Source organism: Ochotona princeps, chromosome 2, assembly GCF_030435755.1.
Source record: "Ochotona princeps isolate mOchPri1 chromosome 2, mOchPri1.hap1, whole genome shotgun sequence".
NCBI classification, from domain to species: domain Eukaryota; kingdom Metazoa; phylum Chordata; class Mammalia; order Lagomorpha; family Ochotonidae; genus Ochotona; species Ochotona princeps.
Window position 1 is genome coordinate 161,167,293 of NC_080833.1, and position 13,498 is coordinate 161,180,790.

Below are 13,498 nucleotides of genomic sequence, written 5' to 3' on the forward strand. Positions count from 1 at the left end.
TGCTAACACAGAAAGGCAGTGGCTCATGGCCTAGTAATTGGGTTCTTGCACGCATGTGGGAGTCCCACGTGGAGTTCCAGGTTCGTGGGCTTGACCTAACCCAGCCTTGGTTATCATCGGCACTCAGGTAATAAATCAGTTGTAGAAATCTCTCCCTTCCTTCCTCCCTCTTCCTGTCTTCCTCCTGTCCTCCCTGTCCTTAAAATAGATTTTAAAAAGAAACATTTTTTTAAAGTACCAAAGTAGAATTATTTTTAATTCCATTCTTCACTTTCTGATGTCCCCTCAGTTGTCACAGCAACCCTAGATTATGCTTAGAACTTTCAGTGTAAATAAGACATTATAAGAAATGGTCAGCTGGAGCCGACACAATGACTCAGTTGGCCAATCTTCCCCCTGCAAGTGCCGGGATCCCTTACGTGAGCCGGTTCATGTTCCGGCTACTGTGCTTCTGATGCAGCTCACACTTATGGCCTGGGAAGGCAGTGGAGGATGGCCCAGTGCCTTTGGAGCCTGCACCCACAAGGGAGACCCAGAGGAGGCACCTGGCTGTTAACCTCTGGCTTTCACTTCCCAAATGGCGACATGGCTGGACTAACCTCCTGCTTTAACCTCTCAGTCCTCCCCTGACAGCATCCTACTGCACAGTGACAGGTGCAGTCTGTCTTGCCCGCTAGCCTCAGGCCCCGGGAGGTTAACACCGTACCCCTTCTGTTCCTAGCACCGAACCTGTGTCATGAACAGGAGCCATTCCCTAAGTAAGCGGGAGGTTAGCTCCAGCCATGTGGCCATTTGGGAAGTGAAACATTGTATGGAAGATCTTTTTTTTAAAAAAGAAGAAAAAAGATGTGATAAACTTTTAAAAGATATAATAATGACAGTGTTCTACTCAGTCTTATTGTCAAACGATGGTGAAAGTTGGATTCAAAGATAGAACTTCGTATCTACTTAACACTGTGCTCAGTGCCATTAAAGATAATATTTCCTGGAGTGAGGTATAGTTGTTGGCTACATAAAGATCCCAGGGGGACTCCAGGTGTTTCATGTCTGGGCCTCTTGAAGAGTACAAGGTCTGGTGTCGCCTCACTCAACAGTTAACAGCCTTTGGATGAAGCCTGCTGGGAATGCGGAGCTCCCCACCAGGAGCCCGAGGCAGTGGGTGCAGAGGTCTCAAGTGCTCCACGGTAGCTCTCCTCATTGGAATGAAATGGCGGAGAGGGAAAGTACTTTATGAAGTGAAAAGTTAGTTTAGCATACAGCTTTGTAAATTCAGATCCAAGTGTCCTCAGTGAATCGGGCCCAGTGAGGCAGCAGGGAACAGAGGGACCAAGTTCGGGCTCTTGTGACAAGCTGTTAGGAGGCTGCCTTCACGGACAGTCACTGGCCCCATGCCCCAAAGGTCCTGCCCTGAGGACCAGGCCTCCAACACAGGAAACCTCCGAGGGAGTGTGTGAGCCAGGGCCACAGCTAGAGAAGTGGCGGAGGTACCTTACCTGATGTGGACTGCGGAGCAGACAAAGCAACAGATTCTCTCAACATACGAGCAATCAGGGAACCATTCTTTCACGGGAAAAAAAAAACAACACCTAAATCCAGAGGTTTCCTAAGCTATCAGCTAGTCTGGTAAGTAGCAGGTCTCCAGGGCTTGTTACTGAGTATCCATATTAGCATTTGACAGGTTTGGTTAGTTGAAGGCATTGGTCTTGGAGTGTCATGATGCGCATCCTAAGGGGCCCTCCTCTTCAGAAGGTGGAGCTGGCTGCGAGCTCTGGCCGGAGGCCTGGTGCCCTGTGCTCACAGGGCGTGGGTGGTCTGGGGAGAGACCCTCACCCTCAGGCAGGTGCAGGGAGACAGGCTGATGGGCACGTGCCGGACAGAGCTTCCCTAACCTGCAGGAGATGCCTTACGGCTTAGCAGCACTAGCAACGTACTCCTCGCATTTTGTGAAAGTCTGTCTCCACTTTTGGTGTATTCCTGTGCTATGTGGATCTCCACACCTTCAGTGTGGGACTTTAGAGTTGGAATGACTTTTAAGGGACAGTTCCTAGTGATGAGAAAACCGAGCTGTAGTCACGGAGCTAAAAAGCAGCAAAAGCGAAGAGGCTGGGGGGCAGTTCTCTGCCAGGTTCTGCCAGGCTGAGCTGGCTAGGCCATCTGGACATGGGGGAGACGTGGTGAAACACAGAGCCACCTGGCCCATTTGCTTGGTGACTGGAATGGTGTTTGGCTGCTCTGAGCCAAGGATGGCTTCTTCAACTAGCTGCCTCTCCTCTGGGTCCTGTAGTCCTCTGCCACCTCCACTCCACAGAGGTGACTTCCACAGCTGTTTGGAGGGTCACCTCCGTTCACTCACCAGGTCCTTAGGGAGTGGCTCCGGTTCATGACACAGGTTCAGTGCTAGGGACATGGTGATGGGCAAAAGGGGTACGGTGCTAACCTCCCGGGGCCTGAGGCTAGCGGGCAAGACAGACTGCACCTGTCACTGTGCAGTAGGATGCTGTCAGGGGAGGACTGAGAGGTTGAAGCGGGAGCTAATTTAGGTGGAAATAAGTGAGGCAGGACTCCGTCATGAATGCTCCCGCCTACCGGTGAGGTGCAGGCCTTGGAGTGTAAGGTGGACAGTGTTAGCCAGGTGACGCAGACACTTCAGGCTGCGTTTTGCAAGTGAGAGCCAGAGGACTTTCTCCCAGGTTCTTCCTAGGCATTCTACAAATAATCTTTTCTGTCTGGATTCTTGGCTCATTTTCAGTTTTCCTCATGACTCCCTGTTACGAATTTGTGTTTTTGTGTTTCCTGATTGACTTGCGTGGGTACCTGTGCGGACCAGGACGCGTCAGCCAGTCTGCTCGTGGCTCATCTGACTGTAGCCCACATACCACCAGCTTGAGGCTTCTGTAGGAGACCCCGTCTCCTCATCAGACCTCTGAAAATGTATGCTAAGCATGTAGGGAGGGCGTGGGCTTTGGCACCTTTCACATCTGCATTCAGATCACACAGACAGGTGTGACAGTCTCCAAGCACGCCACCATTGTTTGTCAAAATCATTACAACTAATGTGTGCCAAGTGTGCAGCATACAGTTGGCATGCAGTGGAAGGAGCCACCTGTTGGTGAGCCAGGAGGCTTTTGGGAGCAGTGACTGAAAAAGGCAGACACACGCTTGCTCTGCCTTCGCCGTGACTGGATGTTCCTTCTTTGCAGGCAGAAGACAAGGCGGATGTGCTGAATAAGGAGCTGCTCTTGACCAAGCAGAGACTGGTGGAGACCGAAGAAGAGAAGAGGAAGCAAGAGGAAGAGACTGCCCAGGTGCAGGGGGCAAGGGGTGGCACAGGCATGGGACAGGGGGCTTATTGCCACCGGGAAGAAGTGCCACTGCTGTATTCTAAGTCAGGGCGCTGTCGAAGCAGCGGGAGTTGAGTAGCTGAGACCTGACGTTTCCTGTGTGTGCGGGGGAGGCGGCATCCTGCCCGGGACAGCTGTCAGGAATCTGCCTTTGCTGAGATGGCTAGCCCGAGTGTTGACTTTTCTCTGAGTTTAGTGCCTTGGAGCTGTGATCTCAGAGCTGTGCAGATTCTGGGTGGAGCTCCAAGCTGACTGACTTCTGAAGCACTTGAGGAGCATGGCTCGGCGAAGCCTGCGCTGCTGCCTGAGGGGTTGGCTTTGTCCTGATCGTGACCTTGAAGAAGAGGCCTCCTTGGTCTTGGCAGACTCTCTGACCTATTCCCTGGAGGCATATAAAGAACCGTTTGGACTGAGGCCTGGCACAAGCACCCCACACTGTTCACGGGGGCCTGTGTGGCCAGCCAGCTGTAAGACAGAGCCACCGCTCGGAGGTGAGGGGCAGGGTGCTAGTGTGCCTCCTGCAGGAAGCCTGGCACCCCGCACTGGTGTTCTCCTGCCCTGTCTGACCCGCCCCCCTCGCAAGCTGGATATCCTCAAACCAGTCAAGTCTACTGCCAGGAGCCTGTTTGAACTTGACCGATAGAATGAACTTACAAAGAGAGACTCATAAATCATAAGTAACTTATTATAGTGCGTGTCAGCCTGGAACATCGATAATACTAAGTAGAAACAGAGCAGAGAGCATTGGCGTGCCGTCATCTGAGCAAGCAGAGTTACCCAGGGCGGTGTGTGTCAGGCACCTGCCAAGGGTTACCCGGATTGTTCTGCGCCTGCTTTTCCCACCAGTATATGACAAAAATGAGTGTTAGGCATTTACTGGGGCCCAAGATTTTTTTGAAGATTTATTTATTTTTATTACAAAGTCAGATATACAGAGAGGAGGAGAGACAGAGGGGAAGATCTTCCATCCGATGATTCACTCCCCAAGTGAGCCGCAACGGCTGGTACTGCGCCGATCCAAAGCTGAGAACCTGGAACCCCTTCTGGGTCTCCCACGCAGGTGCAGGGTCCCAAGGCTTTGGGCCGTCCTCGACTGCTTTCCCAGGCCACAAGCAGGGAGCTGGATAGGAAATGGAGCTTCCGGGATTAGAACCGGCGCCCATATGGGATCTTGTCGTGTTCAAGGCGAGGACTTTAGCCACTAGGCCACGGCACTGGGCCCAAGATTTATTTATTTTTTTTAACCTACTCAGCATTGCTCAGGCTGAGTCTTGAGTTTGGATTATCTTTTTTTTTTTTTTTTTTTTTTTTTTTTTTTTGTTCCTCTACTTCTGATCTTTGGGAAAGCTCAATTCCTGAGGTGAAGAATAAACTATTAGCCAATGAAGTTAACCCATGCTCTACCTGTCCCATTGTTCCATAAATATTATCCTAGATCCAGGGTCATTGGAGCCCAGAAGGGGAAGAGATAAGATGTGTGACATTTGCTTTGCATTTTCTGTCCTGTTTCTGTGTGTATGTGTGTGTGTGACCTGCTTTAACCATTGTGGTCTACCTATGATTACGGATTATTTTGTCCTCATTTGTCTGATGAGGAAACTGTGACTTATGGAAACTTAGTGACACTTGCTCAAGGCCTGTTAGCCCCAGGCCAGATATTTGGCACAGTGGTGAAGTTGCCATTCAAGGAGCTGGCACAGTGGCTCAACAGGCTAATCCTCCACCTGCAGTGCCGGCATCCCATGTGGGTGCTGGTTTGAGTCCTGACTGCTCCAGTTCTGATCCAGCTCCCTGCTTGTGGCCTGGGAAAGCAGCCAAGGATCACCCAAAGCCTTGGGCCCTGCATCCACATGGGAGACCTGGAAGAAGCTCCTGGCTTCAGATTGGTTCAGCCCTGGCTGTTGCAACCATTTAGGAAATGAACCAGCAGATGGAAGAGCTCTGTCACTACTGTTCCTTCTTTGTGTAAATCTGCCAGTCAAATAAAAATTGAATACATGTTTTTTTAAATGTGCCATTCAAGATGCCTGCATTGCATAGCAGAGCATGTGGGTTTAAGTCCCAGTTGCTCTGTTGCCCATCCGGCTTCCTGCTGATGCCCTCTGGAAGGCAGCAGGTGGTGATGGCTCAAATACTTAGATCCCTGCCACCCGCATGGCCCTCTGCTTGGGGTTCTGTCTCTGGTCCCGCTCAGCTGTGGTGGGAGTTTAGGGAGTGAGGCAAGAGAGGGAAGGTCTTTGTTTCTGCCTTTCAAATTTAAAAAGTGAAAATAAAATGCTAAAAATCATTAAAAAGGCTCTCAGCTTGGCGAAGTCTGTCTTCAGGCCAAATGGGGCTGTGTTAGCAGCGGAGAGAAGCCTATGGCTAATGTTTAAATTAGATCAGACAGACAGCAGAGACCAATACGAACACGGAGTTAGAGCCAGTACAACGGACAGATTACCTGAAGTATTGGCAGACTGGAAGAATTTTTGAAATTTTCTCGTGATGAAGAGTCCAGTTACAGGTTGTGGTAATTTTTGAATTCCTGAATGAAGGAGCATGCCTCTTTAATGACTGTGGATCGGCAGTGCCAACTTCATTTCTTCATTCTAGTCACGTGCTTACAGATTAATCAGAGTTGGTTTTTAAATTTTGTTTGCTTATCTGCCTGGTCCATGATGGCAGAATTAAATTCTGCCCTTTTTACCTGATGCCGTCTGAGCTTTCTCATTGCTGTAGCGTTCTAGCGTTCCTCTGTTGCTAGAGTTTTAGAGCTGCTGCCTCTCGACGGTACTGCTTCTAATTTTGCATTTCAGTGACTAACAGGTGCCTGCATGAAGCGTCACTGTAGTTCCTTGCCACCACGTCGCCCGCCGGTCTTCCGTCTCTCTCACTAGTGCTTGTGTCCTCCCTTCTGTGTCAGCCTGTCCCTCTTGCCCTCCGAGCTAACACAAGTGGCTGCAGGCACCCTCAGCGCAAGTCTGCGACTGTTGTTGCACTAATTCATGTCATCGACAGTAACCAGTTTGGCCTGCATCGTTGGCCTGGGTATTTTCTTAGGATCATTCAGTAAAGAGCTTCTGTATGGGCACTTACTCGTCAGTACTTTTACAAAGTAGTAAGCCTAAACAGCTTTATCATAGGGTCACTGCTTATACAGTGTAAGACTCCCACATCTCTGGATATGACAGGGCTTTCACATGCGGAACATGCAGGGCGGGCACTGAGCCTGGCAGGTGAAACCTCAGTTAGAAGGCCTTGTCCCTCCTCAGCACCGGGTCTGATACCTGAGCGAAGCGTCCGATGCGTTTCCTGCTGAAAGGCACCCAGGGAAGTAGCAGGGAATAGCTCAAATAATTTCCTCATTAGAAGGTCAGCTTTTAAGATCTGGTTCAATACAGCACTGAGTAGTAGTAGGCAAAAAAGAAAGAAAAGAAACAAAAGCTCAAACAATGAAACTCCTGCCATCCACCCATCCACATGGGCCACCTGGGTTAAGTTCACAGCTCACAGCCCTGCCCAGCCCCGCCCATCCAGAGTCCAGCCCAACCCAGCTCATCCCAGCCAGACCCTTCCTCAGTCCTGCCTCAGCCCTGCCTCAGCCCAGCCAGCCCTTCCTCAGCCCTGCCTCAGCCCTTCCTCAGCCCTGCCTCAGCCCAACCTCAATCCTGCCTCAGCCCTGCCTCAGCCCAGCCAAGCCCTTCCTCAGCCCTGCCTCAGCCCTGCCTCAGCCCTGCCTCAGTCACTGCACGTGTCTCAGGAGTCAGCTGTCTGTCTCACAGAGAAATAAATTAAAAAAATAGTAGTTTTTTTTTTAACGGACGCTACTTTGTGGAGGAAAATTTACTTGTTAGGGTTGCTACAATCGTCATTGTTAATCAAGTAGACTTAAATGTATTCATAGATGTTTGTAGAAAGTTATTAAGATTTTGGCTGAATCCTTAATGTTTCTTGTTTTCATTCTTCTTAGCTAAAAGAAGTCTTCAGGAAACAGCTAGAGAAAGCGGAATATGAAATAAAGAAGACTACAGCTATCATTGCTGAATATAAACAGGTAATAATAAAAAAGATGAATTCTATTTCCATCCCATGAAAGCTTATCTTGTAACAGGGAGCTAATACCGCTCTAAATAAGAGAAAAGGGAACTGTTCACGTGGGACGTGAGGAAGCCCCTTCCCGGAAAAGGGAAGACCCGAGCCATGCTGTACGGGCTGAGCGAGAGCTGGCCCTGTGGGAGGGGAGAGAGGGGGTGAGGCACGAGGGCACCGTGCGCAGACCCCACGCTCATCCATGGGGGAGGGGGCTTCCATTTGCATTCAGAGAGGTTGAAGTTCAGAAGAGAAGCACGGTTGAGAGGAGAAGCACGGTTGAGAGGAGAAGCACGGTTGAGAGGAGAAGCACGGTTGAGAGGAGAAGCACGGTTCAGAGGAGAAGCACGGTTGAGAGGAGAAGCACGGTTGAGAGGAGAAGCACGGTTGAGAGGAGAAGCACGGTTCAGAGGAGAAGCACGGTTGAGAGGAGAAGCACGGTTCAGAGGAGAAGCATGGTTCAGAGGAGAAGCACGGTTCAGAGGAGAAGCACAGTTCAGAGGAGAAGCACGGTTCAGAGGAGAAGCACAGGTGCTCTGCGGCCCCGTCGAGAGCCTCGGGTTAGGCTGGGTGCATCAGGTCTTATTTTTGAGCAGAAAGTGGCATCCTCAGGCACACAGTGTTGGTGCTCATCAGTCCTAGGGAGAAACGTGGAACCGACTGAGAGACCCGGAGCAGAGTCCACATGGAAAAGCCACAGTGTGTAATAGCGGAAGCAGAGAAGACACGTGAAGGAGAGGCCCTTTGCCTGCTAAAGGGAATGCTGCAGAGCATGTCGGGATTCTCAAGTGGGTAACTAGCGGGAGGGATGGTTAGACATGGAGCAGCACAAGCAAGAGCGTCTGCGGGGTGGGGCCTCTGGCACAGCAGGTAGCACACCCCCTGGGGTGTCAGGGGCCTCAGGTCAGGCCTGGCCCGCCTCCAGCTCCCCGCTAAGTGTACCTTTGCAGCCTTCAGATCACGGCACGGGTGCTTGGAGGTCCGCACTGAGTCCTGGGCTCCTGACGTGGCCCAAGCAGCCTCAGCTGTTGTGTGTGCATTCGGGGAGTAAACCGGTAGATGGAAGGGTGCTCTCTCATCTGTCACTGACTTCCAAGTAAATAAAATGTTTTAAAAAGTGAAAAAGAATCGATTCTCGACCTTTTGGCTAAGATCAAGTGTAAAAAAATTAAAATGGGAAAAAGTTATATGCTGTGACATTTGCCATTCCTGCAGGCACACTTCTCGTGGCCACTTGGTGCCACGGGTAACCCCAGTGTGCGTATACGCTTCAAATAATGATCTGTAGGAGTATTCTTGAATATTGTCTGGAAGCATTTCAGATGATCTGTTTGACGATAATTAGGATACGAAACAAACTAGATGTTTCTATAGCTGCTTTGGAATTGGCTATTACAGGCTTCTTCTCACAACTTTGCAGTTTATTTAACAGGCTGGCTTCCAGAAATCAGCAGAGTGATCCCTTCCTTTTTAATATCAGTTCATATACTCCTGATTGCTCCCCTGGTTTGAATCTGGAGAAACTGGAACCTGGCCTCAGCAAGCAAGCCCTGGTGTCCAGCTGTTTTAAAATCTGTTTTGGTAACAGCAGGAGAGTGTGGAGGTCTCTGGCACAAACTGTTCTTAAATTTGACACTGTTTTTCATCTTTGTTTTCTTCTAAAATAAAGGGTTCTTACTCCATTCCAGGAGGTTTGAATACCCAGTGTTTTTTAACAGATGTTTTGTCTTTAGAAGCACTCATTTCCACCAGCTCCCGGTGCCTGTTTGGTACCAGAGCTCAGGACCAGTGCTGTGACTGGGCTGTATGCTCTGCAGTTGGCCAGTGCTATAGGAGCACCAAACTCTGGCTACTTTTCTGTTTTCTCGTGATTATCACAGCGTAGCACTCTTCAGTCATCAGGAAACTGAACGATTATACAAGGTCACAGAGCTGGGAACTAGTAGAGCTGGAGTGATTTTAAAAGTCGGGGTTGATTCTAGCACCCAAGCTTTAAATTTCCATGCTATGGTTGACACACCTCTCAATGAATGTCTTAGGGCATATGCTTTCTAGTTCTTTTGTTTTATTTATTCTGATATTTCTAACAATTAATTTGAAAGGCTGAGATATAAATTGTACACACACACACACACACAGATCTGCATTTGCTAGTTCACTCCCCAAAGGCTGCCATGGCCTGGGATGCACCAGGCCAAACCAAGAGCCAGGAACTCCTTCCAGTCTCTCTTGCGGGTGGAACGGGTCCCAGGGAGTGTACTGCTTCCCACGGCCGTCCCGGGAGCACCAGCCCAGCCGGGAGCTGGGGTCCCAGGGAGTGTACTGCTTCCCACGGCCATCTCGGGAGCACCAGCCCAGCCGGGAGCTGGGGTCTAGGGGAGTGTACCGCTTCCCACGGCCGTCCCAGGAGCACCAGCCCAGCAGGGAGCTGGGGGTCCCGGGAGCACCAGCCCAGCTGGGAGCTGGGGTCCCAGGGAGTGTACCACTTCCCACTGCCGTCCCGGGAGCACCAGCCGGAGCTGGACCGGAAGCAGAGCCGCCAGGGCTCTCCAGCACTCCTACATGGGATGCAGGCATTGAAGGTAGCAAGTTGACCCACTGTGCTACTCCAGCCCCTTTTCTGCTCCTTCTTAAGGGAACTCTTGGGATTAAAAAACGGAGTCTGTGACTGGAAATAGGCGGTTTCTGTGGTTCCAGATTTCCCCATCGGATTCGCAGCCCCTGTCTTGTACAGACGGTTACCTTGTGGAGATAAATTCTGTAGGTTGATTCCAGACTGACACCAGTAATTCATGGGAACCAGTCACAGGCTAGTGACAGGAAGAAATTGAATCAGCTCCGTGTCTGCTTGTACTGATTAAGACATGGGCCTTACACCAAGGCCCTGCTGCTCACCACGGCGATCACTGGCATTGGCGGGGCTGCTCACCTGAACCACCTCTCAGGATCCATGATACTGGAGTAATACTGTGAGTGGATAAACAATTATATGCACATGTTACAAGTCACTCTTCTTTCTAACAGATAAACTCTTCTCCTTTTCCTTAGATCTGTTCCCAGCTAAGTACCAGGCTAGAGAAGCAGCAAGCAGCCAGCAAGGAGGAACTGGAAGTAGTCAAGGTAAGGCGTGAGCCAGGCCCAGGACACAGCTTTATAAGTACCTGAAAGTACCCTCCTCCTCGCTTTTGAGTTAGAAGATATTGAAGTTACAAAGAGAGCTAACCCATCTCCTGCATGGGGTGTGTGACTGTCTTCCCCGCCAGCGGAAAGGCTGTGTTCCCTGAACTCACAGCGGACGTCACAGCCAGGTGGCACTTGGGCGTCGGGGAGACAGTGGGAACTAGAGAATCCCCCCGGAGTTGGTGGGACTTGGTAGGACCGTCCGGGGACTGTCGTGAAGCGTCAGCACCATAGGCAGCAGACCTGGGCTGGAAATATCCACGCTGAGTAGCCGATGGGTTCTTCCGCGCAGTTTGAGGTTTGTGCAACATTGTCTCGGTACTGCCCCCTGGCGGTGGAAGTCCTTCCGTGGCCGCTGCTGTATTTGAACAACGGGGTTGCTTGGGCGGTAGAAACAACAGTAAATAGGCTGCCGTGACTGTGTCGCAGAAACCCAACACCATCCTATCTGAATGCCTTCTGCCTTAGACTAGTAAATAAGTGTGTTTTAGACAATTTAGCATGCCTGGGTGCACTGAGCAACTTTGAAAAGCTCCGCTTTGTTGCTGTCTTCTGTACCGTACAGAGCCTCACGTGCCTCCAAACGTGGCTTTGCAGGCTAAGTATGATACTGTAGAAAAAGTGCTCAGGTTAGGACAGGACTTGTAGTGAGTATGGATGCCCGTGTTCCAGCCTGGAAGTGGGAACCTTGTTCGGACCTGCTGTTCACAAGCAGGGATTTTTTTTCTTTCTTTCTTATTTTGTGCTAGAAAACTTGAATCTGAGATTATTGGTGAACACAGACTTCAGTGACCTGGCCCAAGCCCACTGTCCTCTAGTCACCTTTGCACAACTACTGAACACTCAGCTTTCTCCATGTACCGTGTGTGCCGTACGTGCACAGACCGTGGCGCACTGATGAAATTTCTCATCATAAAATCATTAGGCACCCAGAACTAAAGAGTTTATGGAAATACAAATGAAACAGGATTTTTTACATTTTTTTACAAATGAAACAGTCGACTATTGAGCACCTACCATGCACGTAACTAGTGGACTGTCATTTGCTACCAAGCTACACGGGAAAAAAAAATTTAGAGTTTCCTTGGGAAGCAAGTGACCTATGTACTTGAAGCGTTGAGGAATGAGTTTACGAGTGCCGAGTTGGACCTGCTGACACTTGTAGAGAGAGCACACTGGGAGAACCGCAGCCCAAAGGAGACGTGCAGAGGAGGCTGTGGACACAGGGCAAGTAGCCGTCACTCGGACAGGGAAGGGGCGGTGAGGGTCAAGGGCCACACCTTGGAACGGGCACTCCAGCGTCGAGGCAAGGAGACACATGTGGTTAGGATGTGTCGGAAGGAATCGGGAGATTCGGGGTGAGCAGGTGAACCTCCCTGCTGCCTCCCTGGGGCCTTGTGCTGACTGTAATCACACACACGGTATGACACCCTACTGTTGGAGCAAGTGATGTCGTCTGTGCAGCCTGTGATGTGGGTTCTCTGTCTTGGCTATTCCAGGGCAGAATGATGGCTTGCAAGCACTGCAGTGACGTGCTCAGCAAGGAAGGCACTCTGAAGGTAGCAGCCGTGAGCAGAGCGGACCAGGGCGTCGAATCGGATGACGAGAAGGACTCGCTCAAGAAGCAGTTGAGGGAGATGGAGCTGGAACTGGCACAAACCAAACTGCAGTTGGTGGAGGCCAAGTGTAAGATCCAGGTTGGTGTCAGAGTGGCTGGCCCGAGCGCCCTAGGGCTTGGCGATGCGGCTGTCTAGAGCAGATGCCAGCCTGGCGCAGCCAGGGAAGGGTCCCCTTAGTCTGTGTTCTGCATGGTCACCTCACAGCAAGCCCTCGCCGTTCTGAGCACTGAGAGAGACAAACACATCAGTTTACAGGAAATTTCAGTCGTCACAGTTGTAGCATGTGAGACCTGAGGCACCCGTCTGCCTCGACACTGACGCCCACTCTTTCCGTTAAAGCTGCTTTTCTCCTCGGCATGTTTGCCAGACCCTCCGCCTCTCCTTCTCTGTCCCCACACCGGAGGTTAACATAGCTAGCAGAGTGGCCCAGTTCTGCTGTATTGATCCCCGGGCCCCCTAGATGGAGCTGGTACCGCTCAGCCACATGCCAGCGATGGACCTCGAGTGATCTGGAGGGCACACGTGTTTCCCTTTGCAACTGGAACTGTCAGAATTCAGCCCAGCCATGAGTGTGTATTTGTGTTTGTGGTTTTAAACTTGCTCTCTCAAGTTGCAACCTGAATTTCAGGGGAAAAGAATCAAATGAGGCTTCATTTTCTTGTTCGGAGAAAACATACAGTCTTGGTTTGAATGGCAACTTATTTGAGCTCTCAACATTTTCCTTGCATTAAGAAACCAAATAAATCTCTCCTGGGGGTTGTGGGAAGAAAACTGTGGCAACTTAGCCCTGCAATTAAAAACAAAACAACAACAACAAGCCTGCATATCCTCTCTCTCTCTCTTTCGCTGGCAGAGGAAACATTTGTGTAACGTAGACAATTTTCTTTCTTTAATTAGGAACTTGAACATCAGAGAGGAGCCCTTATGAATGAAATCCAAGCTGCAAAAAACTCTTGGTTTAGCAAAACCCTGAACTCCATCAAAACGGCCGCAGGCACACAGCCGCTGCAGCCACCGGCGGCCGGCCAGCCAGCCAAGGAGAGCAGCACATAGCTCGAGCCTCAGCCACGCGCGAGCACACCATCAAGGCAGCCGAGGCCCGGGTGCCCTGGAGGGAAAGCAGAGGCAGCCGGAAAACAAGCCAGAATCTCTGAGTAGCTCTCACTCTTTCTTCTCCGACAGTTTTCAAAGGGATGCTATGGCAACCGACCTGGTTTATGTTGAATGCCTACTTTCTAGCTTGTCCACGGAAGGCTGTGTTCGGGTTCATTATAGTATTACACATTA

General features: G+C 50.5%; 1 protein-coding gene across 3 annotated transcripts in view; it reads left to right on the forward strand.

Annotated features, from left to right (window-relative positions):
- The window catches only part of RABGAP1L (RAB GTPase activating protein 1 like), a 614,224-nt gene extending 600,726 nt beyond the window's left edge, over positions 1 to 13,498 (forward strand). For all 3 annotated transcript variants that reach the window (XM_058660694.1, XM_058660696.1, XM_058660697.1), the window contains 5 exons: positions 3,201 to 3,305; positions 7,294 to 7,377; positions 10,461 to 10,532; positions 12,092 to 12,289; positions 13,109 to 13,498. In XM_058660694.1, the coding sequence (XP_058516677.1) occupies positions 3,201 to 3,305; positions 7,294 to 7,377; positions 10,461 to 10,532; positions 12,092 to 12,289; positions 13,109 to 13,264 (615 nt within the window). In that variant the 3' untranslated portion in view covers positions 13,265 to 13,498. The remainder of the gene's footprint in view (positions 1 to 3,200; positions 3,306 to 7,293; positions 7,378 to 10,460; positions 10,533 to 12,091; positions 12,290 to 13,108) is intronic.